This window comes from Lolium rigidum, chromosome 1 (assembly GCF_022539505.1).
Source record: "Lolium rigidum isolate FL_2022 chromosome 1, APGP_CSIRO_Lrig_0.1, whole genome shotgun sequence".
Lineage (NCBI taxonomy): Eukaryota > Viridiplantae > Streptophyta > Magnoliopsida > Poales > Poaceae > Lolium > Lolium rigidum.
In genome coordinates this window covers 193,505,488-193,531,712 of record NC_061508.1, presented here as the reverse complement: position 1 = coordinate 193,531,712, position 26,225 = coordinate 193,505,488, and the positions used below count along the sequence as shown (strand labels likewise).

The 26,225-nt window shown below is 42.1% G+C and overlaps 3 protein-coding genes across 4 annotated transcripts; all 3 read right to left on the bottom strand.

The window, feature by feature from the left end:
* Nucleotides 1-699: 699 nt before the first annotated feature.
* Nucleotides 700-5,482, bottom strand: LOC124687141 (oxysterol-binding protein-related protein 2A-like). 2 transcript variants are annotated; one of them, XM_047220975.1, is made up of 10 exons: nucleotides 5,457-5,482; nucleotides 4,806-5,168; nucleotides 4,477-4,555; nucleotides 3,736-4,178; nucleotides 3,161-3,316; nucleotides 2,697-2,864; nucleotides 2,476-2,616; nucleotides 1,668-1,895; nucleotides 1,457-1,570; nucleotides 700-1,355 (listed from the first exon to the last, which is right to left on the bottom strand). In XM_047220975.1, the coding sequence occupies exons 2-10, from the start codon at nucleotides 4,947-4,949 to the stop codon at nucleotides 1,200-1,202; spliced, it is 1,629 nt and encodes a 542-aa protein (XP_047076931.1). In that variant the 5' UTR covers nucleotides 4,950-5,168; nucleotides 5,457-5,482; the 3' UTR covers nucleotides 700-1,199. The 2 variants fall into 2 exon arrangements, with proteins under 2 accessions (XP_047076931.1, XP_047076927.1); XM_047220971.1 differs by lacking the exon at nucleotides 5,457-5,482 and having other exon boundaries at nucleotides 4,477-4,592; nucleotides 4,806-4,921.
* An 8,304-nt stretch (nucleotides 5,483-13,786) lies between these two features.
* Nucleotides 13,787-17,356, bottom strand: LOC124682912 (sm-like protein LSM2). The gene is made up of 4 exons (XM_047217516.1): nucleotides 17,192-17,356; nucleotides 17,059-17,102; nucleotides 16,816-16,974; nucleotides 13,787-14,129 (listed from the first exon to the last, which is right to left on the bottom strand). Exons 2-4 carry the CDS (start codon nucleotides 17,059-17,061, stop codon nucleotides 14,010-14,012), a joined length of 282 nt encoding a protein of 93 aa, XP_047073472.1. The 5' UTR covers nucleotides 17,062-17,102; nucleotides 17,192-17,356; the 3' UTR covers nucleotides 13,787-14,009.
* Nucleotides 17,357-20,499: 3,143 nt separating this feature from the next.
* Nucleotides 20,500-25,669, bottom strand: LOC124687129 (DNA topoisomerase 1 beta-like). Its single transcript, XM_047220965.1, has 15 exons — nucleotides 24,386-25,669; nucleotides 24,065-24,259; nucleotides 23,776-23,856; nucleotides 23,429-23,488; nucleotides 23,247-23,341; nucleotides 23,001-23,157; nucleotides 22,792-22,917; nucleotides 22,546-22,626; nucleotides 22,369-22,459; nucleotides 22,147-22,280; nucleotides 21,654-21,722; nucleotides 21,488-21,577; nucleotides 21,287-21,390; nucleotides 21,037-21,205; nucleotides 20,500-20,896 (listed from the first exon to the last, which is right to left on the bottom strand). Exons 1-15 carry the CDS (start codon nucleotides 25,652-25,654, stop codon nucleotides 20,828-20,830), a joined length of 2,790 nt encoding a protein of 929 aa, XP_047076921.1. The 5' UTR covers nucleotides 25,655-25,669; the 3' UTR covers nucleotides 20,500-20,827.
* Between the last annotated feature and the right edge of the window lie 556 nt (nucleotides 25,670-26,225).

Below are 26,225 nucleotides of genomic sequence, written 5' to 3'. Positions count from 1 at the left end.
AAGAAATAAACGGCTTTCGTGTTACTATATTATATATGCAGTTATCCTGCATGGTTTTTTTAAAAAGCTCTCAAGAATTTCCACACCTGCCACGAAAAACGCAGAATATAAAAATAATTGCAAGTGAAGTTATTTCAATTATTATCTGAAAAATAAATTTTTTATGAGCGATTTTATTACAGGCTCCTGTCAGGGCGCCAAAACATAGCTCCCGTGGTAAGCAACTTTTACCGTAAGCACTCTGTGCTCGCGTCTACATTATACTCTATCTAAGTTACACTTACACTCGATGTTTACAAAAGAATATTTTTCCTTTTTTCTCTCATGTTTTTACCTTGTAGCCTTGCTACACATTGTTCTTTACCTGCTTAGGCGTGTGTTCGAGAGAAAAAAGAATAATGATTATTGGTGTATGTGCTAATATGTTGTACAGTATAAAATATAAATATTATATAGGGAAATGATGATTCCTTTTCTCTTTTATTTAAGTAGCACTATTTTTTTCAAGTATATAATACTACCTCTGCTCATAAAAGGTTGTCACAAGATTATCTAAATTTAGATATATATAGACACTCTTTATTTATAGATACATCAAAATTTAGATAAATCTTCAACATCCTTTTATGGACAGAGGATGTAGTATTTTCATATTATCAATTAACTAGTATTGCTTATGAACAAAGTATGTAACAAACATTTCGCCAAAGCAACAAAAGGGATTTTATTTGTTGACTTTATGCCATTATATTTGACAACTTGGTAATTTTTTTGTAAATTTGACCTCTATTTTCTTTCTACAAATGATGCTTGCTCGGCTACACTATGAAACATCCAGATACGAAAAGGAAAGCTACTCAAGAGCAAGCATCCAACACAAACGAACGAAAGAATAGCTACTCCCTCCGGCCCTAAATGCTTGTCACGGGTTCAATGAACCTAAACACATTTTAGCCTACATTTTGCCTAAATCTGCGCAACTATTTAGGCTAGAGGGAGTACATTATTATTCAGGAACTAATGTGCCGGCAGCCGTAGCCATCCATCGATATCTACCATTCAAGACGGCAAGGCCTTCTTCTTCAATGCCTCTATACTCTTGCATTGCATTCCTCTCCTGTAAGATGCTTTGGGGGCGCAATGCTGGCGGAGCCGTTTGCATCTGAACCGAACCGATTGTTGCTGCAAGAGCTGGCCGTTCATGTTTCTGAGAACTCCCCGAATATGTTGAGGCATCCGTCCCAGCGTCCTTGGTCCCTTGCTTCCCAGTACCCACCTTTGTAATGGTATGTCCCATCTTCAGCGTCCTGCTCGAACCATCGAGGCTTCCAGCCATTGTCTTGAAGTTTAGTCGACTGCGATGAAATAGATATAATGAAACTGCAAGGCAGGTGATTTATAAACAGTACCAACTTTTTCAGACAGACAGCAAGCAAGAGAGAGCAAGAGATCATACCATTCTTTGCCGCCGTTCCAACCTCAACTTTTCTGTGTTTGCCTTTTCATATTCACCATTCTCCAAATGCCGCTGGTCTGGCCTCAGCCGTGAATCAGTAGGAGGAAGTTTCTCCTTTACCATGGTCAAACAAGTATGATCATTTAGGTCTTGATAGAAAGTTACGGAGTATGGAGCATTTATACGGAGAGATTAAGAACCACACCAATACCTGAAGCTCTGGGGTCAACTCATTCAATGTGATCGCAAAAGAAGATAGATTGTACCGAGTTGGGTTGGGAGAAGGTTTGCTCTTTTCCCAAAGTAGGGAGGCACCTTGCAATTGATCAGCACTCCTGATCTTGGAAGTATCTAAATTACTATAGTACATATTTTCGTCCCATTTTCCTATTACAAAGGAAGCCTTCTTTCCATCATTGTCCTCTACGAAGCCTTGTACCTGTGGAAATGAAGGTGTATGCATGGAATGAATAGAGATCCAGCAGAAACATTGTTTGCATTCACAAATTCACATAGGGTAAACTGCTCACGATAGCACTGAGGTTAAAAGGCATGTTAATCGTAGTACAAAGAAGATGAGAAAACAACTTGATGAAACTTAAGGTCATGAATATCACTACTTTCATATGCAAGCACCCTGTTACAAGCCACTCAATCAGCACAATAATGAACAAGTTTCATCAAATCTACACACACGTTTCACCAGTTATAATAATTATATCCACGTTGGTACGACAGTTTAGGGCAGGGGTTTGCAACCTTGCATTGAAATAGCAGTTTGCATTAGATACAGAACGTACTTTTCTCATATAATCCATGAAAATTATGCATTAACTATCCATGAGTATGCTTAGTGGTCCAAGTATAATATGCTACTAGACCAAGTAACGAGTAACAAAGATTGGACAGACACTCAGAAGGTTAACCAGGGGAAAAACATGTTTCTACCCACGTCTCAGGCTTTTTTTTATGTATAGAGATAAACCAGAAAGAAGAAAAGGATGCTAAGCAAAACATACCAGGCGAGGATTGCGGTCAAGCAGCGATGGCTCTTTGAACTTGAGTTTACATGAATACTGTTGATTCCCTTTTATGTGCATGGTTCCATGATGATTGCAGTACAGCTTCCCAAGAATGAGGTTATTGATAGTTGTTGTCACCTGGAAAGGCAGACAGAATTCAGTCTGAAGAACAAATAGTTCTAATTTGGGAATGTGTCCCATCTTATGATGCCACACACCTTACTCCATTGGAAAATTTCACCATCATCAAATTCCAGTGTCAAAACGCCAACTGGATCAACTTGAATTGACTGCCCCCAGAACTTGGATTTTACATTGCTGTCGCCCCAGAACTTCCAACCCTTGCCTTCAGAGTGGCAGGCAATCAGCATGGGATGATGACTAACCTATCCATGTAAATGATGAACATCAACATGTTGTAATTAAAAGCCTCACAAGTACAGTTCCACACTATGAAGATATCAATGTTCAGTTCCAAGTTAACCAAAGCTGCATAATATATTATATAGCAGAAATTGCATCGTTTTGGACAGAAAATAATTCAATAGCTTTCCAAAATAGACATGAAGTAAAAAGAAACATCTTCCTTTTCTTCATAAAGAACTCTTGCCTATGCTTTTCTCCTAATACTCACACACTGTTTTTTTCGCATAAGGAAGCAGAAGAAGGAATAGCAACTGACCTTCTCAGCAAAAAAGCGGATCCTTCTATCAGGAAAATCAGCTTCATAGGTCTCTCCTAACAACGGATTGAACGGTTTGCAAGGTCTCGCGACAGAAGAAGCATAGCCAGAGACCGCAAAAGCAGCTACTTTCAGAATTCTCATGAGGCTGTTTCCCTAAATTTCATTCAACAGACATGTGAGTAAAACTTGTTTTAACACTAAACGAACTCAACAGGGGATATTTTCATATAAGAAGAAAACTAGCAGGCAAAACAATATAGTATTGTGCACAGACAAATATCCACAATTCTTTTTTAGCAGATAAACTGTTCCATTTGTTAGCAGACTATACCACTTAGGCAAGACTCACACGGTATCTTGGAGTTCATTTTTTGTGAAAGAGTTCAATCAACCTCAACAGTCAACACCTATTGTTTTAGTCTTCTTCACGAACACATTAAGGCAATGAGATTAAACTCTGATGTGGTCACAAACAACAGAAGTAACTGATGACTATTTACTGATCTGAAGAATCTAATCAATAAGCAGCGAACATCCTAGAGATGAAAAAAAAACAGAGAAATGATCTGTACCACTTTTCCATGTTCATATGCCTGATCCAAAAGGTAGGAATATTCTAAATCTTCAAAGCATTTCTGGAGGGATGACAGTGGTTCATTAAAGTAAACTGGAAGGCACACTCTTGTCAAATCCTTGCCGACACTATCTTTAATAATGGACCAAAGGCTGATTCCTTTCTCTTTCTCAGTAGGTTCTGGTAATTTACTCCGTCGTTTGATTTGAGGTAGCATGTTGTCAGAATCTTGCATTTGGACATTCTCAATTTCCAGGCAACCTGAGTTATCTATGTTAGTACCACTGTGTACACCACAATCTGTAGAACTTGACATTGCTGAAGATCTGCTGTTTGATTCAGTGAAGTAGTCTGCAGCATCAAAGAATGTAGACTCTTCTTCACAAGTCAAGTCACCACCATCTTGCTTCTCAAAGTCATCAGATTCTGTTGTGCTATATTCTGGCCAAGAGAAAGACCATTGTAACATTAAAAAAGCTAATACAACAGCAAGAGACAACTCAGGAATGCAAATTATAGACCCTCGACTAGTAAACGGGCAAGCGTTTTTTTTCCTTTCTTTAGGAAATATAAGACAGTGCTACTAAATTAGCCAGACAACTTAATGAGAGAGATTATAAAGCATCAGTGAAAAGAAGGACGCCAACACCAGTTAAGTAAAAGCATGGAGCTAGAGTAAAGTAGATGCATGCAGCAAACATAGGGCAGTGATTTACTTAGTATGTGTATGAAATCATACCGCTAAAATTCCCACGTCGAGAACTAGGAAATTCATTTCTTGACAACGCCCCCTGTATTATATTTCCATCTTTACCTTCCTGCACAAATACGCGTGTAATACACTATGTAAAATTCCTGCAGGAAAAAAGAGCAGAGTAACCTTTCAAGGAGAGTAACCTTTGCAAACTTAAATAATAGGTCCTAGATAAGCTGTACTGAAACTTATGAGCAATAAGCATATGATGTAGTTCTACTATCTATCTAAATATTGTATAAGATTTCGCCTGGAATTTTTCAACAACCCAAATAAAATGTGCAGCACTAATGAATATACGTGCTTGTCGTTACCTCAAAATGGTGTCTACTGGATCCAAACAAGCTTAGATGATCCTCATAGCGTAGTTTCAGTTGCTTTCGGTAGCTTGAAAACTCCGAAAGCATAATCTGTTCACAGTCCCGTATAAGACTCTCGTTTAAACCTTCCTGCCGCATCCGATTCCGGAGCCTTGCGGTTGAAACCGAAACATCACTCTGCACAAAACTTATTCGTCCACTGAATGATCTGAGTGAATACACACTCCTCGCCAGGATCAGGGCCTCGATCCAAGCGACACGGTCATCTTTCGAATCTGTCTTCAGGTGAAGTGTCTTTGTGGGAGAAAATATGTAGAATCTCCTGTCGTCAGATTTGCTCTCCCGAAATGCTGATACCTAGAAATTTAAGAACAGATTAGCGCCATTATGCTTTACAGGGGAGCCTTGCAGATGGATATGAAGATAACCTCCTGATGTGCAACGCTATTCATCAGACAAGAAAACAGAACATATGCCAAGACTAGAATCTATCGGACCCATAGATGAGCGCTTCCATGTTTATTCAGTAAATAAACAAGATGCAAACAAAGGAAAAGACAAAAAAAACAGAGACAAGAAAATATCCCAGATACGTTCAGCTTCAATTAAATAAGGGTAAGGGTAAAGGCAAGCAAAAAAGAGCACCTCACAGGCCAACCGGAGATGGAGTGAGAAGGGAGAAGGGGGGAATCAAGAAAATGGAAGAACCTAGCTGGTCTCTCTACCTCAACCAAGCGGGCGACCTATGCAGTTGTTGAAGATCCACGAGGCCCCCCTGCGTGACCTGATTCAATCCAAGTAGCACACAGGTCCCCCGTCTTCCTCTCTAGTATATGTGACCACTCGATTCAACTGTACATCCTTTAATTCCTGGGACCCGTTCCCAATTGTACTGAAAAGACCCGGTGGTGCTAGTACTTGCGGGTGCAGCAGCTAGTTAAACGCTCGTGGAAAAGCAACCTCAGGAGCAGTAGGAATCAATAATGCAAAATTCAAAACGAAGTTCCCTAAGCATATTCTGTAACCACGTCAAAAAAAGAAATCCCTCAGATTGTTCAACCTCAACACCTTGTTAACAAATAATCATGACACTGCTGGACCAACAATACGATGAAAAACGTGCACGGTAACGAGACAGAGACTAGCGGATAAACTTGATCGATCTTTGTCGGAAATTGCAAGAGACCTTGGAAATTTGACCAAATCTATGGAATGTACCAAGATGTGTTTGACTGGATGATGATAGAGAAAGGTGTGGTCTCTTCTTTTGTGGGGGAGATTAGATGTCAGGGAGAATAAAATAGCAAAGCCTTTTTGTTCATTTCTGGTCAAGCTAGATAGAGCTAATTTTGGACAAGGGTTTGCGTGTGGCACTGGACCACAGAAAAAGGTGCTTGATTAATTTAATTAAACCTGTTGTTCCTAATAAACATTTATTTGAAACTAGAAATGTCAATCGAAAATCATGAAGAACCCACAAATCAGTTCACGGACTTGCCTATAGAAACACAATGAACTGAAGCATTTTTGATATCCCAGACCACTTTTTTAAGCACCGACGAGAAAAACATTGGAAGAAATGAAACAAATGGCACTCCAGAGAAAAAGGACATCGGAATGAATAGTTTTGGTACGACGATGCACCGCCGGCAAGATGACAAGGAATATCACGTCACTTCGATCCAGCAATGCGACGGACGCGCTCTCCCACCAACCATTTCATCATAAACAAGAAGAACGCGCGTTCACCGATGCGGATTAATAAATATAAACCTCGCGGAATCTGAATTCTTGATCCGTCGACGCAATGCAATCTCTCTCGAACGAAGCACTAGATCGAGGGATCAGCGGGGACAAATTTCAGGGAAAATCACATCGAGTAAGAGAAGGGGACTGAAACGATCGATCAGAAATGTAGGGGGAGAAATCTCGCGAAGGGATGGAAACGGAATCTGCCCCCCGCCCCACCACGAGGTGGGTACACGCGGACACCAGAAGGCGACGGCGAGGGAAGAGGAGACACCGACCTTGAGGCAGACGACGCCGGCGGGCTTCTCCGGGCGGCGGTCCCCGGCGATCCTCGCGGACGCGCCGCCGATCAGCCTGACCTCCCCGTCCTCCGCGATCCCTCCCTCCGCCGCGCCGCCGGCGGCCCCCGCGTCGCTCCGAATCTTGGAGTAGGAGAGGACGCCGTCGCGGAGCGAGAACCAGCGCTCCCGCCACCCGCGGCCGTAGTTGGTCCACTTGTGCAGCACCCCCGCCACCGCCACCGACCCCGGCGCCGCCGTGGCGGTGGCCGCGGCGGGCTCCGGCGCCGGCGTGGGCGGCGCGTCTGGCTGCGGCGGCGCGGCGGAGAGGCAGCAGAGCGCGTGGTGGTGGATGTGGTGGCTGCTCTGCGTCATCGTCGTCGACGGGTCGACGACGGCGAGGGGAGAGAAGGGGGGCGCGACGCGACCGCGGCGCTTTATTTAGGAGCGGTTGGATGCTATTTATGTGTGGGTCACTCCATGGCTGCTCTCATCTTCCTCTTACACTTCCTTAATTACTTTCTTTCGCATTTTACTTTATACTACTTTCTTCCTTTCTCTCTCTACAGAATGATAGAACAACAACAACAAAAATCCAAATCTCGCATCCTCCAGATCCTACTAACATGTCTTAATCTCAGATGAGTAGAAAAAACGTAAAAACATATGCTAGGTCACTTATTTTGACATTTTATTTCTTCTTCCTTATATAATTGTCTCTCTACCCCAAAATCAAAAATCAATACAAATTTGCAGTAGCAAGGCTACTGTAGTTGGTATAAAGAAAAGTTGTCTCTCTAGAGAAATACTACAAAAAAAAACATCCAACTCTTAGCTTCCTCTAGGTTCTAACCTACATTAATCTGCAAAACAGAAGGAAAAAAATCGTAAAGACACATGTCACTTCCTATCCGTTTTCCGCCACGTAAGGTTTTTCCTGACACATGGAGCGAGAGAAATGTTTTTCCGTGCAAGAAAAGGCCATCTACACATATTAAAACAACATTAAATGCATGCAAAAGAAAGCTTGCTTACATAAGAGTAGTAACTCTAAAATTTGTAACGGCCGCAAATATCGCAAAGTTGGACGGTTTCTAGAGTGAGCCAAGACATGTGTGACCTCGATAAGATCATCGAGGAAGCCTGCTTTTGCTTGCACTTATGAAGCAACTACTGATCTTGCAGCACAATAATGCATGATAAACTAGTTGACAAACCTAAGAAACATGGTGCCTAGCTTAGAAAATGTTTTTTCTCAAAAAATCCTTAAAATAAGTCATAATAATTTGTAAGAAACATTGATTCTATACTTTCAAATGCCCGTGATCTTTCAATTAAAATCAAGGATAAAAGTAATGAACTATATATCTTCAACTTCTCTACATATAAGAAGTAGGAACGATGGGTTAAAAACTATTGCAATGTGCTTTAAGTTTGACTGCAGTTCACATGGCACACAAATGTCAATGATTCACCATACTTTTTTTGAAGCTTTTCTACTACAGGGGAAACCTCCGCTGCCCTTTATTAACTTTTATATCAAAGAATTACAAAACTATGCACCTATGAGTGTTTTTCCCTTTTTGAACAATGTATTTTGTATTTTGACTTTAGCGAATTTGTAAGCCAGAGATAGCTTTTGGCATGTTACAATAACATGGTTATTCCTCCTAGCTTAGATGGTGTGTCTCTTTTTAACAACCTTGTCATAGTATATGCTAGCACAAGTGATAAGAAATTCTTTTACTTAAGTTGTTTCTTATAGAATAGATTAATTTTGGCACACAAGCAACTAGTAGAGCATGCAACTAGAGATCCCAGCAAAGACACATGACGCAATAAATCAAGTTAGAAATGGATTTAAGATGGCCAATTTGTGGTTGGATAGTTAGGATGGTGGTTGTACTGCAATATCATTAGTGATCATACCCAGGTTTGACACCATGTGTGTCACGTTAAAGCATATTGCCTTTTCAACTTGAGGCAGCGGTGGGTAGGGAGGCATTAATGGTGGCTTTCTCAATTCTAGTTTGTAATAAACATCAAGTGAGTGTGTTCGCGTATGTGTATCTATGCTACAATGTTGCCTAACATAACAAAAGGTTATACGGTTATACCTGGTTAGGAAGCTAAAATACGCTTGATATTTAATAAATATGTGCAATGGCAGGAAATATATTTTTAACGCATAGGTTTCTTACCGGGTAAAACCTCAATTGTTCTTCTAAGGTCTAAACACTTAGAAATACTTGTCCGAGTTTTAAAAAGCAAAATACTTTGACATTGTTGGGTGTGGGTCAGTGGAATGTGGTGTATGCACTTTACACAATGTTCTTCCTCTTATTGATTTTACGAAACTAGTAATGAGAAGTTGTCTTCGTGAAAAACAAGTGTTCGATATATAAAAACTAACATGAGAGTGCATTTTAGATCAGAACTCTATTGAAGATGTCGGTGCAATCAATATGTATTTTGAGGAAGGTATCATGAGACACATATAGAAGAGAAAATAGTAAAAGAGAGGCAGAGGTGGTAGTGTGGGTGACAACAAGGACATAAATCCTGCTAATTGCACGAGATGCAGGGGAGCATGCAAAGGATGTCATAGGGATCAGGAGTGGTTCACGTGCTATGACTAGATTTAGTGGGCCTCGATGCATAGTTAAAATGTACTAGCACTCGTTATTTTAAATAATGGGTCTTGGTGTACCATTCAACTCAAGGCCCGAGAAAACTCAAGTGCTTCTGAGCTCACGGCTGTTCTCAATGAACACTAAAATTGTGAAAAAGACGATTCAAATCTAACAAGAAAATTGCACAAAACACCAATGTTTGGTAACGTAGTTAAAGGGAAGGCCCTTGGCCCAGCTTTATATATAAAGCACAATTTGGTAACGTAGTTATACATAACACATAATAAAAATATTTGCAGCGAATCCCAAGTTTAGGTGCATTATGGCCCAAATAGATGTTTGAAGGCTCTAAAGACATGTATTTGACATGTGGGCCAAGATTTTTGTACTGTGTTATACAACAATTTTTAAATATAGTATACCATATTTATATATAAGAGGCAACATAGGGGTAGAAAAATGGTACACTTGTGCATAATGTTTCTACCATTATGCTGCCCATTTTTAAAATGGTATGCCACAATAATTATGGCATATCATTTAAAAATGTTGTATAATTTAAGTATACGATATAAAAATCTGGACCCATAAGTTAGATATGCAGTTAAGTTTTTTTTTGAGAAACACAGTACAAACGTAGACGCTCACATACACGCGCATACACTCACCCCTATGAACGCACACACGCACACCCTACCCCTATGAGCACCTCCGGAAGACGGCGGATTGAATCTTGAAATTGACGAGTCACCACGGCCCTCGTCGACGGGAACGTCGCCTCCCACTGAATGAATATTCCGCCGTTATGAGACACACAGATGTCAAACCTGGGGTTTGAACTCTGGTGGGCTTGGGGTACAACCACCCTCCTAGCCATCCAACCTCAGGTTGGTTCTCATACGCAGTTAAGTTAAGGGCCCTAAAATATCGATTTGAGCTTGCTGCAATATATTACCCCAAAAGGTAGGGTCAGGTGCAAAAGTTATTTTGATTCTATGTTTTATATGCAATTTGCTCAAACGTAACACATATTCTGCATGAAAATCTACAAGCATAGAAACATTGCGTAGTTTAATGTGTCTATTGACGCCGGAGATGCCAAATCGATCTATCGAGGACACAAGCAATCACAACACGACACCAAGATTTGGTAATACAATTCGGCGATCAACGCCTATATCTGCGGGGCAGCTTTACATCCGCTCCTCCCCAAGTACTACCATAGTAGTGTCGACGACAAGCTCACGACGGTGAATCAGACACTTTCGATCTACAACATCACGTTGGTCCAGCGCCTCCTGCCACGGGCGTTGGCCGTCCTGAAGAACTAGACCTTGTGTCTAATTTATGTCGCCTCTCATCTATTCTAGCTACTCCTGGTGCTTTTATATATTAGACTAGGTCGATTACAGAGTTTAACTTTAACATGTAACCATTCATTAATTACAAGTTTAATTGTACATTACTCGTACACATATTGGACACCTACTTCAACATTGTTATTTTCTAATTTTTTATGTTCAAAAATAATTTATGCTTGTACGTGCGGATAACTCCCATAAATTCCTCGCATAACATTGTTTTTTGTATTATGTAGTTTCTATGAAATTAAACATACATTGCACAGACTTCGGCGAAAACAACACAAACATCAGAACACTTATAAAATTATATTGTTTTGTCATCCGAGAAAAAAAAACCTTGGGAAGCAACAAAAGGTACCAATCACTTTCCAAACAGGAGTATATTTGGTCAAGGGGTGGCATGTCACGTGTGCATGTCTACCCAGGCCCCCATGATCCACGGACAAGGCTTACGTGGCTGCAAACAATTACCAGTGTTTTCCATTGCAACATGATGGAACAAAGAGTGCGGAGCCCACATGTCAGTGTGAGTATTTTTATCCGTAGCAAGTGAAGGGACAGGCGGTGTCTACACTCGAAATAGTCTAGTGGACTTTGCAGCTAATACACAAAATTATCTTTCAGAAAAATACACATAATTGCCAAAATGCTCAAATGTGAGAGGACAGTCAGCTGGTCGGGGTTACTTTTATTATTACTTGGATTGGACCTGGTCATACGGTACGACATTGCTTAATAAGTTAATAGTATGATTTATTAATTAAAGGACGGTACGAATATTACTATCGATCCGGTGGAGAAGAAATTGAGTAGGCTCGGGTGCACCTGTGTCAAGCAGCATAGTGAGCACACTGCACACTGGGCGCTTGTTTGATGGAGACACTTGCATTTCAATCCTCCAGCTCCGTATCGATATTCGATATACTAACATTTATCTATACAGACTATTTGACATGTAACTATCCACATCATCCATTATTTTAGCCAACCAATTATTCATCGCATACCCACAAGTATATTTATTAATGATAGTATATCTTTACATACAACCTATCAACGTCATGTATTTCTCATTAACCATATAATTGTCAATGTCACCAAATTTAAGTCATCAAATACACAACAATTTCACATTTGTTAAATTTAGCCTCTCGACTAATGTGACCAGTTGAATTTGGCATATTTTTGTATGCACATTTATTAGTATATTCTCATCGACGGCTCCTCGTTTACGTTGTTGCAGTTGTTGTGCGTTTGGAAGGGTTCGCCGGGTTGTCTAGGTGGGTGTGGGGATTTCTTGCTTTGTGAGTGGTCCATTTGTATCGTTTTTTCGCCTGGTTTTTCATAAATCAACTGGAAAATTCTCTCCTTTCATAATTAATAGATTGCGGCAAAGTTTATACCTCCGGTTCAAAAAATATTCCATATAACTTATACCCTTCCATTTACACGGTAAAGTTTTTAGAAAAGATTTTCGCTGCAAGCGCTCATGATATTTTTCTAGTTTCCCCTTAGCTTATGGTTGCTATAAGCCCATAACCTGTTGCGCTGAACACATTTTCTCCTCTCTTCCTGCGGTATTCGTCTTCCTTTTTCCTCTGAGCGACTAGAAAGAACAAGCACAAATGAACACTGGCCTACACGACTGACACTGAACCGCATGTGCACCAACTGAGCATGCGCATGCTAAATCATGGTGATGCCCTACTGAACGGAACTCTAATGACTTTGGGAGAAGCAAACAAGGCCAATACTGGACTTTGTACTCCATCAGAGGCTCCAGAGTCCCTTGTTGACGTACGGGAGCAACTACCAAGGTCATGCATACCATATGCCCCAACTTATCTCAGATTTCATTAGCAATGCATGCGTCGGAAGGATATGATCGCCGCGTGCACGAAGATGTTCCCTCCGTTGTTTTAGAAAAGAAGATGTTCCCTCCGGACCCGTCACCTCCCTAGGCACTACTGTATGTAGGGTTGTCACATATCTGAGAGATTGACTATACATGGAAAACTCAGGCAGAGCATTGACACACACTTTTGCAGTGAGCTGTGAGCATACATATTTGCATTTGCACATGGTGTTGTCTTTTGAAAATATATTATTTAGTTTCTCTCTTCGTTTTATTTAGTTTCTCTTTTGCAGTGAGCTGTGAGCAAAGCTTGGTCTGGTCTGCTAACATAGGTTTCTTCATCATGCTGGCTTTTTCCCCGCCGTATATTCCTCAAAAGAGAATAACCAACCTGAAAATTGCCGCGAGACCTGAAAACTACGCGATATAAACTATGCTCGAGCACGAACAGCCTAAGAGAAACGAGAGCGGGGGCGTTTCTTCTAATGAGAAGACACGCATCTCCCGACAGTAGATTAACGTGTTGTATTATTCTCTGGATCCACACTAAAACATCGCGGGGCACGCAGTATCAGGCTCATCTTTTCTCTCGAGGCGTTAGCATCTCTAGGTGCTTTGCTTGGGAGCAACAAACGCAGGAGTAGAGTACAAGTCACCGTTAATGTTAGTTTAGAACCACTAGCGGTAGCCTAATACATTACTAAGCAGTAGTAGTATCACCTTAGACAAGCAACAAGGGTGGTGTCGTGATCACCAACTGCAAAAGTATAAAAAGTGAACTCCTTGTTGCTTCTTTCAGGTGCGCCATTTGAAATTGCCCATCTTTAGGTTTCAGGTTCTAGCAAGTGTTGTCGCTTTAAGTACAAGTCGCACTCAACCTGATTCCAAACCAAATCATGCAAGTCGTCCATCGTTGACCGGTCCGCAACATGTTACATGCCAACATGCAGCCTTTCACCCCAACAGCATAGCATGAACAATCATTGAAACCGACAGCAAATTTGACATCTCATGAAATGCTGGGAAATGTCACAGGGCACAATTTTAAATTGAAAACAGCCGGGGAATTTCGACATTCCAATGGGCACCAAACATCTCAAACAACCAAATGGACCATGCTTGATCTAATGACATAAAAAAAAAGGAGGCATGGCACTGCTGGGTTGTTGCTTCTTGCTAATAATAACATGGCAAGAAACCTTTTCGATAGTCTGCATTGCAAGTGTACCAGGAGGGGAGTTAAGCCATGTCAATGTATACATGTTCCAGTTCCACACATCAGATTAGAATTCTCTCTCGACAGGAATATAAAATCTTGATCAGCCACCCCGTGCCTCCCTCCTGGTGGCATCATGGAGGATGTCGATGTCAACCCCGTCCTGTGGAAGGAGCACGTACCGCACCACAGATCCTCTGATGAAGCAGTTCCGCACCGATAGCTGCCAAGAGGAATTTGATGAATTGTCAGAGCATGTTCAAATGAGTTCCTGGACATAATAAATGATTCTACTTGACAAGTACTGTCCAGAAAAGTATTTTCCAGACACCAATTGACTGGCCAAGGACTGAAGGGTGAAGTAGCATACAAGGTTTCTCAACCAAACATGGACAGATATATCTCATACAATATGCAGCTATCATGGCCAACAAAACACTGTGCACCATATTAGCTTTGCTTTACTTTGGAAACATACCATGTACTTAACAAGCAATATCTACTAATGATAGATAGCTATTATCAATCTATCATGGCCTACAAAACACTGCATATGATTGTAGTGTTGCTTCCCTTTGAGAATACCCCACTTATAATAAGCAAACTTTAGGAATGATTATGTACTCTTGCAGCACCCATGTAAACACATAAAGAGTATCCACTCTGAAATACCCCCACAAAATATCATTAGTTCACATTATCTACCCCAAAGGAAAACTACATATCTACAGCAATACAAGACCAATGCATTATTACTTGCCGTACAACTAACCCAAAATGGCATGCCACATATACATTTGTTTCAATGGGAAAAAGGGCAAGTCAGCACAATATTATTAGCTTCGCAACCACAAGCTTTACACAACAACTCATTCAGGCAGTATTTACATTCTCCAGTATAAGGTTCCACTTCCAGGTGTACCATGCACTGGGACTAACGGACCAACATCTCATGTTAAGGCATTAAGAGGTCCTGTTATGACATGTTCTAAACCAGGTGAGCCACTCATCTTAGACCTATCTACTACATTTGTTTCATGTATAAAACTAGAGAATTTTAGCCTTGTGAAAATAACTTGCACAATTATTACTCCATGATCTAAAATGAGTACGAGCTTCTTACGCGCTCTCAGCACAAGCTAAACACGTCAGGTTTACACTAGAGGCATGTGTTTAAGACTTACATGCAACAACATATGAAGTATCCAAAACATAGTATGGTGGTCCATGTTCTAGGCACTTGTTTAAGACTAAACCGAGTCAACATAATCAGGTAGCACAACATGATGCATTGCTCACTATTTCTTCCATGTCGTTACAGCTTTAAACCTTCAAAATGACATGGATACCATCCATTCAGAGTTCAGACTGTTGATATTAGATTGGTAAGAAGTTAAAAGCACACAGCCACACAGAGGAACCATCATGGGTATAACTTATAATTAGATTGCTTACTAGAACATACTCTTTGGCTTTACTTAACCTTTGGCCCATTTGGAACACTGGAAAATCATAGGAAAAGTGGAGGAATACTGTTCAAACAGGAAACTTTTCCTTTGCAGCGTTTGGAATGCAGGAATGAGCGCAGGAATTTCAAACGGAGTATGATAGTAACTCAATTCCTCGTTTTTGCAGGAATTTCACATGATTCCAAACATCTAATCGGCCCTCATTTTCTTTCATTCCTCCGCTAAGCCCGAGGCACCTCTGTCACTAAGAAATGCCAACACGCGGAATAAACAAATAAAGATATTAGTAGTCCCATAGGCACACCTATTAATGGCTCTTTTAACTAATCTAGTTTTCTTAATCAAACATCGTTCATCTGGTTTCCTGTAGGTTGTCTCCCTGTGTTCCAAACTTGTGAAAAAATCCCTATGTTTCTAATTTCTCTGGTTTCCACATGGCTTCCTTTCTCATTCCTCTATTTTTCTTGTTCCTAGATTTTCCCTATCCTGCCTTCCAAACAGCCACTCCAGAAAGAATCTGGAAAGCAGAAAGTAGCTACGGTAGTCTACGGTCTACAAAAGGAACCAAACACTGCCACTGTCTTTCCCAAATCAATCAACCCATCTCCCATGTTAGAACAAGTATGCCACAAAACCAATCACGGAAGTAGCTAGGCATTAGGGTGGTCTCCATCTATGGAATCAAATGAACCATACAGGTATCCAATGATGCAGGGATACGGCACAGAAGTACCGAATCTGTGTACGATACTGCACCAGAACAGGGATACTCAAGGATTGCCATGGGATAAAAGTATCCCCAAGTATCTCTTTTTTTAATTAAAAAAAGAAGAAAACATATCAGATAATGGCTGGGACACTCAAGGCATATGTATGGGCATGTTACCACTCGACTCATAGGTGGGGCTACTTGGGGACTTATGTACACCCAATAATTTTGACAAAACGACTTGATTAGCTAAGTTTAGAGAAATGTATCTTAAATAAATCAGAAAACCCATGTAAAAATTGATATCTAGGAGACTATGTACACCCATTATGCGACTGCTGGCTCCGCCCAAGACTCAACTGACGTCCCATTGGAAGGCCTAATCGATGGTTAAAACCTAATAAAGTCGGCGTCACCTGGCAATTGCAAGGAATCCCAGGACTGCATACATGGAGTTGGGACTTGAAAACAACAAAAACACCATGCTAGCTTAACATCATTGATGCCAATTTTTCTCATCTTCTATAATATTGATTATTGGTGCTGAATTTTTATGCATTTATACATATACTCGCCGTATCCCCATAAGGCTATCTTTAGAAAATGCCATTTTCCTGTATCCTTGTATCCGTATCCCTGTACCATGTAACATAGCAGGTATTGACTGAGGCAAGCAGGTAGCTTGCAGGAACTGGTTTCACACAGACATAGCAGGATAAACATGATCATACCATGTGGGGGTATTTCTCCTGGTCGACGACCCGAGTGTTCTCGAGCTTGATGTTGAGGTACTGATCGACCGAGTGGAGCGTGCCACGGATGGCCAGGTCGTTCTTGAGCTCCACTGTCACTTCCTTCCCGACGAGCTCCTTGAAGTAGGAGAAGAACAGCTGCCCACACAAGAACAAATTAAAACCCATTAGATTACCCCACATTGGCTTGCAGAGCCTTGCTTCGAAGCCACAATCACTCACCATGTTGGCTTTTTTTGGAACCCTCGCTGTCAATCCACTTGATCCTGAAAGACGCGCAGACAAAGCAGCATCAGACTAAGCAATGAAACTAATCGGCTCAGCAGCCCCATCCAGGCAAGCTAGGGTTCCATACCAACGGAGGGAGAAACCGGCTAAAGTCTGGATGGATCGCAGATATAGGCCGGCCCGGGTGCCAGTGGGTGCGTTGGCGGCAGGTTGGAGGGAGGGCAGCCGCAGGTCCGGGCGGAGGACGGCGGTGGGTGCTCCGCCGCCGGATGTGGGCGAAGGGGAGAGTTTGAGTGGGAGTATTGTTTCTGGGATGCAGACGACGAGAACCCTAGTCGAGCACTCCAGCCTGGAGGGTTAACTGGGCCGTGCCGGCCCAACTCGATCCTAGCCTTCTTCTTTTCACTCATAATAACATTTTCCCCTCAAAAAAAATCTAGATATATATTTCTTCCAAAAAAATCTATGTACCAATATGAAATTCAGAAAATATTATGATTATGTTAAAAAATAAATAATTAATCATTTCACATAAAATAGAAATTCTGAATACAAAATTCTGAACAAAAGTTACCAATTTGTATGGAAACATTAGCGCATTCAAATCAGACCATGAATTCGGGCCATTCTTTTTTTGAGGGAAGCAGCATGACTCTGGTATGGAACTTTAATGATTTCAAACAATAGTTACATCATTTATGAGATTGTTTAAAATAAAACTTGGGGTTCATCGACCCAATTAAGAGCATCTCCAACATGCACACTAAATTTCGGCGCGATATATGTCTCTGCGACCGCGTTGTAAAGATTTACCGCGTGCTGCGCTGAATTTCCCCCCACCGGACGCTCTATTATGCAGCGCGTGCTCGGGCGCTAAAAAAGAAGTTCCTCCGCCGGGTGCTCCATATGCAGCGCGCAGAGCGGCGTAAACAACAATCACACACAACTATGCATCAAAGAAGATCAAACAAGCTTCATATAAATTCACAAATAAAATGTACCATATAAATACAACAAATTGTTCACAACAAATACAACAAGTATATCAAATTGTTCACACCAAATACAACAAGTATGCAATTATTGTTGTCCATGCCAATTCCACCATTCTTCCATGAGATATTTTTGGAGCTCATCATGTATGTCGTTGGAGCGAATGGCATGGTACGAGGCAATGAACCGGGCAATCCTATGTACGGACCTCCTCACTTGCACGGGAAACCCCATCAACTTGTAGTGGGTATGATCCACATCTTTCTCACGATCATCCTCTATAATCATGTTATGCATGATGACACAAGCGGTCATGATATACCAAAGCACTATTGGTCCCAAAATCTAGCCGGCCCCCTCACAATGGAAAATTGAGCTTGCAAAATCCCAAATGCTCTCTCTACATCTTTCCTAGTCGCCGCTTGTGCATTGTGAAATTGGGTTTGTTTCTTACCTCGTGGTTGAATAACCGGCTTCACAAATGTTTGCCACCTTAGATATATGCCATCGGCGAGGAATTAGCCATAGTTGTACTTGTGGACATTTGCTTCAAACTCCACGAATGGACCTTCCCGCATTGCAAGTCTTGTCATTAGTGGTGACCGTTGAAGAACATTGATGTCATTGCAAGACTCTGACATTCCAAAAAATGCATGCCATATCCAAGTTTCATGATCGGCGACCGCTTCAAGGACTATAGTGGCATCCTTCTTGTACCCTTTGAATTGTCCATGCCATGCCGCTGGATAATTCTTCCAACTCCAATGCATACAATCAATGGAGCCAAGCATACCTGGTAATCCCCGGTCGGCGTTGAACTCCAAAAGTCTTGCCGTGTCTTGAGCATTGGGGGCTCTCAAGAATGTGGATCCGAAAACATTCACAATTGCCACGGCAAAGCGCTTCACACACAAGATAGAAAGAAGTGCTCTCTCCCATGGCCAAATGATCATCAATTAGATCCATCCGTATACCATATGCCAACATACGCAAGGCGGCGGTCACCTTATGATATGTGCTATGACAAAGTTTCCGGTGGAATTTCTTCTTTGCTCTAAGAACCGAACATACTTGGTCACCTCCGTTGCGATGTGCTTGAACAAGTCGATGCTCATCCGAAAACGCCACCGAAAATAGCTTTCGGAAAATATCGGATTCTCATCGAAATACGACCGCATCAACTTCTTACGCCCTTCAATCATTTCTCTCCACAACTTATGTCTACTGAACACCTATCCACTTATTTTTGGCTTCTTGACGGCGCGGTATGCTAATAGTATGGATATGTTCCTCTTCTTCCTTTTGGTCGTACTTGTCATCCGATGATCGTATGATGAACTCTACAAATATAAATATGAAATGACTTCATTACAACTAGCTAGTAGTAAAAAAATCGACAAAATCATTGCGGCCGGCGGATGCGCATACCTTGCGAGCAAACCGGCGAGCATCTTGGCTGCAGCATGTTGACAGTAGGCTCGATGATGACGCACGGCGACGGCTGAGCGGGGTATGGAGAGGAGAAGACGTGGGGAAGGCGGGGAGAAGCGTCGACCTTGTGCCCGTCGGTGGCGACGGCGGCCGGTCGGTACAGCGCTCTGCCGGCAGGAGGCGCGGGCGAGGCGGATCTACGGCACGGCAGTGAGCTACAGCGGGGTCGACGGCGAAATCGTGTGGCGGCGGCGCGGTGGGAAAATGGAGGGCGCGGGGGGAATTTTCAGCCGTTGTGTATTCGAGCGCGTCCGCAGAGATGTCGCGCGCTGCAGCCGACGCGTCACATTTGGCGCTCCGGATAGTGCAAAAAGCCGCGCGCCTCAAATTTTTTGCAGCGCCGCCGCGGATAGCGCGCTTGATGGACTCTTTATTCTCTCAAGTTACAAACTGAGTTTGGGCTGGAAATGTATTGTCATAATAAATTCATGTACTATTAGTGTTGTGAAGTGTTTATGTAATTTTTGGTAGTGTCTAAGTAAAAAAAATCCATTCGCAAAAAAATTTAAGCAAGTAAAATTGTACGGCTGAGAAGGGAGTATAAAAGCAACAGTGCAATCAATACACAAGAGGGAAATTCATACATCTCAGACCATCAATTCTCTGTTGTCAACTTATAGCATACATCAAGATTATATATTATACGAGAAACTGATGTACTTGTAAATTCTCAGAAAAAAAAAACATGGTGTAGTTTTAGATCCGAGATATAGCAAGCAAATTGTTAATTGTCCATGTCACAAACCGTTTGGCTCGGCTCGGCTCGACGAGAGCGCACACCACAAAGGGGCTTTGCCTAGCGCACACCACAAGTTCATCTTTCGATCAAAACTTACACCTCAGAATGCACTTGTAACATTACCATTCATTTTTACTGCTGCCAGTTCTCAAGTACAAACAACACAATTTTGCTTCCACAGCGAAACAAAACCTTAAGGTGCGAACGCAAAGTGACCATCACTCAACAAGTCATCTATATTTGAGATTAATCCGGTATAAAATGAATGTCCATCTGTTCTCAACGAGCTAAAACTCCTCGGTCCAAATGCAAACTCAACTTAAGGCAATCGGACGATGGCAAGTTACATAGAGAGAAGAAGATGAAAAAAAAAAGGGTTCCTACAAAGAGAATCCAGGTGCTTCCTTCTTTCCAGGAGACTTCAAAAATACAAACCCCGAGCTCTTCCTTTCCTAATAGCTGCAGTTAGTGTCCGGGAGAAGGCCTGGAAGCTGGATTCATTATACTAGGGGCTGCTGGCTAACCCGGAAGCCAATACTCTTAGAATCTGAACTCCGGTTCAACATCCATCGCCCATCCAAATTTTGCTAGAATCGTCTTGCTGAAAATCTGTCAGCAAAAGTAGCCAAGCAAAGCAGGTTCTGTTAAGCACCTACTAGTGTGTGTTGCAGACAATTAATATAATATAATCAAGCGGCAATTAACTCTATAATAACTAAGAGAAGAAACAAGTCCTTCAACTGCGATACCTTCTCAATTGGGACTTCATGGGTTTTGCACCATGCCACAGTAATTCTAGGATCAAGGTAATTGATCTTTGAGGTCCCAAGTGCAACTGTCTTCAAATCCTCTTTTGTCTGCTTATCCATCTCCATTTTCTCTATCTTGCTTTCTATCGTAGTGATTTTCTTCTCAATCCTGCAAGTAGATTTTGTGAGATTGTCTAGTCCACTCTTTGTTCAAGTTAACAAAATATGATATATCTGATTGAGATGTTACGCTTCAGAGGGCATGTTTCTCTTTGGCTTCCCATCTTTATCATTGCCTAGAGGCTTTCCTTTTTTCGCTTTGACCAAGTCTGTTTTCAACTCATCCATCTGGGCCTGGGGAAAAGAAGCAAATGATGACAAAGTTTTCAGAACAATGAAATAGTAATACTGTAGTACAGTTCGAGCTAATCATTTGCAGCCAACAACCAACCTTTAATTCATCAATCTTTTCATTCAACTTGGTCATCTGGGAATCATGTGATTTTGAGACAGCGCGCTGATGGTTACAGATTATAGCAACCTGAGTACAAGAAGCAGTGTTGAGAGTCAGGAAAAATGATGATAACATTTTTGTCATTACGAGCAACAGATTTTACCTCTTTGTTTGCTCGTTGATAGACGGCTATCTTTTCAAGAAGGGTACCATCTTCTGTTTCTTTATGCAACTGTAATACCAGTACACATACATAACTATTTGGGCCAAAAAATATATTACTACCTCCGGGCCCTAAATACTTGTGGCAGATTTAGGCAAAATGTAGGCTAAAATATGTCAAGCTCATAAAACCTGCGACAGGTATTTAGGGCTGTAGGGAGTACAAGATAACATGTCGGCTCATAAAACATGAAAGTACTAATCACTCTTATGGAAATATGAAAAAACATAGAACTGCTGTAATTGAAGAATGAAGATAGTATAATAATATCCTTGGGCTCCAGGTACATGTACTATTAAAGTGCCCAAACAAAACAGTACAAAAAAAATGCTTCTATCATCTTATTGTCACTCCATCAAACCCAAGTCTGTTCAGCAAAATATAGCAGAGAATGAAGACCAGGTGAGAAACAGTGAGTTTTGCTTTAACTTACAATAGCATCCAAGGTAATGGAAGCATTATATGTACGGAACACTTTTGCAGTAAGGCCAGGCATCAAGTCTTTCAGATGAGTATTTAGCCTAGTTGTATCAAGCTCGTTAAAGACAGGATCTCCTGGCTTTTTGCCTAAGGAACCAGATAAGGAAAAAAACATGTGAATGACTTCTCCAGCTCAAGAATAAATGGATGGGTTGGGGGAAATCATGGGAGATACCAGCACGGAATTCCTCGATCGCACTGTATACAGGTAATTCAACCTCTACAGTGTTGAAGTATCTAATAGAATCTTTACCAAGAAAGTCAAACTGTAAGGGTGATCAAACATCAGATAACATCAAAATTATTTTACCATAGCAAGTAACCATTGAGAATGAACAATAAGGATGAAGACCTGAAGCTTATTCGGAGGCACACAAGTAACATTATCAACCTTCAGCGTACAACAACCAACAGTATCAGCCTCATCGTCATCCTGACAAGGATTGAAGTAGCACGTAATAAATGTCAACAAAGGTCAAAGCAAAATACAGATGGAGAAGGACAAATTGCCTAAGAATGTATGTTGAAAGGAATATTGGGTATAAGATTGGCCCATCATGTTGAATCACTGCAAACAGTAGGTCCAGTAGGACAATACCTTTTCGTTGCCAGCCCTAAGGGCTAGTTTATCTATAAGATATGTCGCCACTGCAATTTGCTTCTTCGGGACATCTTTGCTCCTGAAATCCTTTGTGTAATTTTGACGAATTTTTTGTATGTGGTCCTGTCATAGCCAAGAAGAAGAAACACAATTATTTGTACATGTCAACTCAAAATCTCTATGGCACACAAACTGAACATCCTCACCTTTAATTTTCGAGACTTCTCATATTTTTGCTTGTCACTTTGTCCCTTTAGTGAGCTGCTTGCTGCCAGGAAAACATACTTGAAATCTTTTTGGCTGATTGGATCATTCCAAAAGGCCAACCATGTAACAGTATTGTCATGTTTGACTTCTTTCCAGCTGCAAAGCACATGACAGTCATGAGTGTTATACATGCTAGCCGCCATGTAACATATATAGTTTAACATAACTAGAGAACTGTTTGCTACCTTTCTCCCTCTATAGGGCACTTTGGGATTGGAGCTCCTTCTCCAATGTTTATTGTAATATCACTTGGTCGGATACGTCGCTTCAGTTTTCCCATCTGATACATTGAAATAAAAAATCCTTGAAATGAGGCCTCCACTTAAAACAGTAAAATGTATGTGATTAGACATTTTCCCATATGCACCTTAGGATGTTCTCCTCGCCCCCTGAACAAGCCTGGTGGTTCTACTCTGAAATTGCCAACCTGAATTGAAGAAACAGTTCAGCCCGGAAGACAACTGCTACGCATGTACAAGTCAGGAATATGAACAGCAAGGAAACCAAAATTCTCAATACAAATAGTTAGCTTCATTGCATCTGGTGCAAGAATGTCGTTGATTAACTAGCATGGTCAGCCTATCAATTGCAGGCTAGTAATAAGAAAGTGCCTACGTAAGACAAACATATGATCAAAAATGAAAAAGGAAAGAACTGTCAATTATTCAAGCAGGCAGTAAGTTAATAACAAAAAACACAGCAGAAGAATAGGACCTTCTCTTTAACACCGTCTACAACAGCCCACATGAACTTCTCCTCAAGCTTCAATTTCTCTTCCCTTATTGCTTTCTTCTCCTGTAAACAAACAACAGGATTAATAACTTAACATGGAGAAGAAAGAATAAATCTGCATACTCCAACCTACTAAGATGGAACACAACAGTGAGCCATAAATGAACAAGTAGCCAACTTTCAGAGACCACAACAGTATGAACAAGAATTTCAGTCTGCAGAATAAATTCAGCCATGCACAGATTAGTTATAACAGGTCATTAAAATCTACCTCTGAAGTCATCTGTTTCTTTTTCTCCTTCTCCACAAGGTGCCACTCATAAATCGGGGTGAAATCACAAAGCTCAAATTTCTTGATGATATGGTTTTTACCAAGAACTTTTCTCCAGTCGCCGAAGAAGTTATCAATAAATGTTTTCTTCCCCGCATACTCTGTGTCTTTCATCACAGCAAACATGGTTGCAACCTGCAATAGAGAGAATTGACAAAGGAACAATAAATACATAGAAGCATGATTTGACCACTACATCTCGCTGCTATGAAACCGAAGTTGCAAAACAAAGTAATAAACAGCTAAAGTCATATATGTCACCTCCTCCTCTGCTGGAGTCAGCTCAACAGGTTGCCCATTGTAAAGCATTTTGACACCATGAGGACTGTATGGAGGTGGGAAAATAACACCATTGTGCTCCAAAGTAGACCATTTCTTTCCATCACCAGATCCTGGAGGAACCCTGGATGACTTTGAGAATTGAGAGTTCTTCTTTGTTTTCATCTTCAATTTCTTGTTGTTCTTAAAAGATGAAGGACTCTTCTTCACAACTGCAGATGACTTGCTATTTGAAGACTCGCCCTTTGTGAGTTTTCTAACAGGAGGTGTGCCAGCGTTGGATTCCCTTTTGACAGTTGCTGAGGCAGAAGCATCTGAAGGCTTGGCCTTCTTAAGAGCTGAACTTGTTTGATTACTATCACTCGGCCTTTTCACTGGATTCCGGGGAGCATTTGGATTACTGCTTGACGCCTTGTTGTTAGATGCACCTGCAACAGCTTTTGAAAATCGGGCAGCCAGTGGCTTCTCATCCTCTGAATCATCATCAGAGGTATTGGATTCCTTTTTGACAGCACTTTTTGAAGCAGCATTGGCCCCGGGTAACCTGCTAACAAGCGGTTTATCATCATCTGAATCATAATCAGGTTGCTGAGGCTTCGGTGCAGCATTCAACGGAACCGTCTTATTAGCGCTACTAGAAGCCATTTTTGCTGAGCTGATCTTCATGCTAAGTGGCTTATGATCATCGTCCGAATCTTCTTCGGGTTTCTGGGGTTTAGGTGTGGGCTTCAACGTACCAGTCTTATTTGTGCTATTATTAGAAGCCATGTTCGCTGAGTTGATCTTCATACCCGGTGGCCTACGGTCATCTGCTGGACCACGTGCATTCTCAGCTCTCCCGTCAGCTTTCTGAAATTTCGGCTCAACCTTTTTCCTAGATGCAAGTGGCTTATCATCATCATCCGAATCATCTGACCTGTCATCGTGAGGTCTCTTCAGCTTACTCTTATCCACCACGTTGCTCTTCTGACTACGCTCCATGGAACTGTTTGGCTGTCCAGACCCTGATGGCCGAGGATTGGAACCGGTCGGCTGCGGCTTCAGCGGCAGCGGCTGCGTCCTCGAGGCGCCGTTCATCCCGTTCCTCTGGGGAATGGGAGCCGCAGGTTTAGGGTTCCTAGCGTATGTGGCATTGCCCGACGGGCCGTCCTGCCTGGCCGGGGCGGGCCTGTTCCTCTTGAAGGACAATGGGAGTTCGTCGTCATCATCATCGTCGGCGGTGTACATGGCGGCGGGCTTGACTGCGGCCATCGCTTACTCGCGGTTGCAGGACGCCGGGTCGAGCAGACGGGTTCGGCCACACCTGCAGCAGACAGGTTTCATCGCGTGAGCAAGCCGAGGTGACGTATTACTTTACCAATTCACAATATAATTAAGCAGTATAGGTTGAAGGACAATGGAACGAAGCAGCTTATGCGCGAAGCAGTGCCATCTGAGATAGACCCGCGTGCAAATTAGGGGTTGCATATTTTCCTGAAATTATGGAGTGCCGCAGAACGAGCAAATTCCTTTGCCCTGAACATGGCCATCCTACTAACATCTTCGGACTCGACGCAAGAGACAGGCCCAGGCCGCCGCGTTCCCCTCAGATCGACCACCCCCGCGCCGAGAAACGGAAGGAACCAGCCCGCGCCCCGGACGTCGACATGTCGCGAACACGGGCCCCGCCCCCCGATCCATCAGGTCATCTGCCAACGGCGCGCGGACCGCACCCAACTGCCCGCCCGACCCCGCGCCCAACGCGCCCGAACGGACAGAGAAGAGGAGGGAGAGAGACGCACCTAGGCGCGCGGGCCGCCCACGGCGCGGCGCGGCGCGGGGG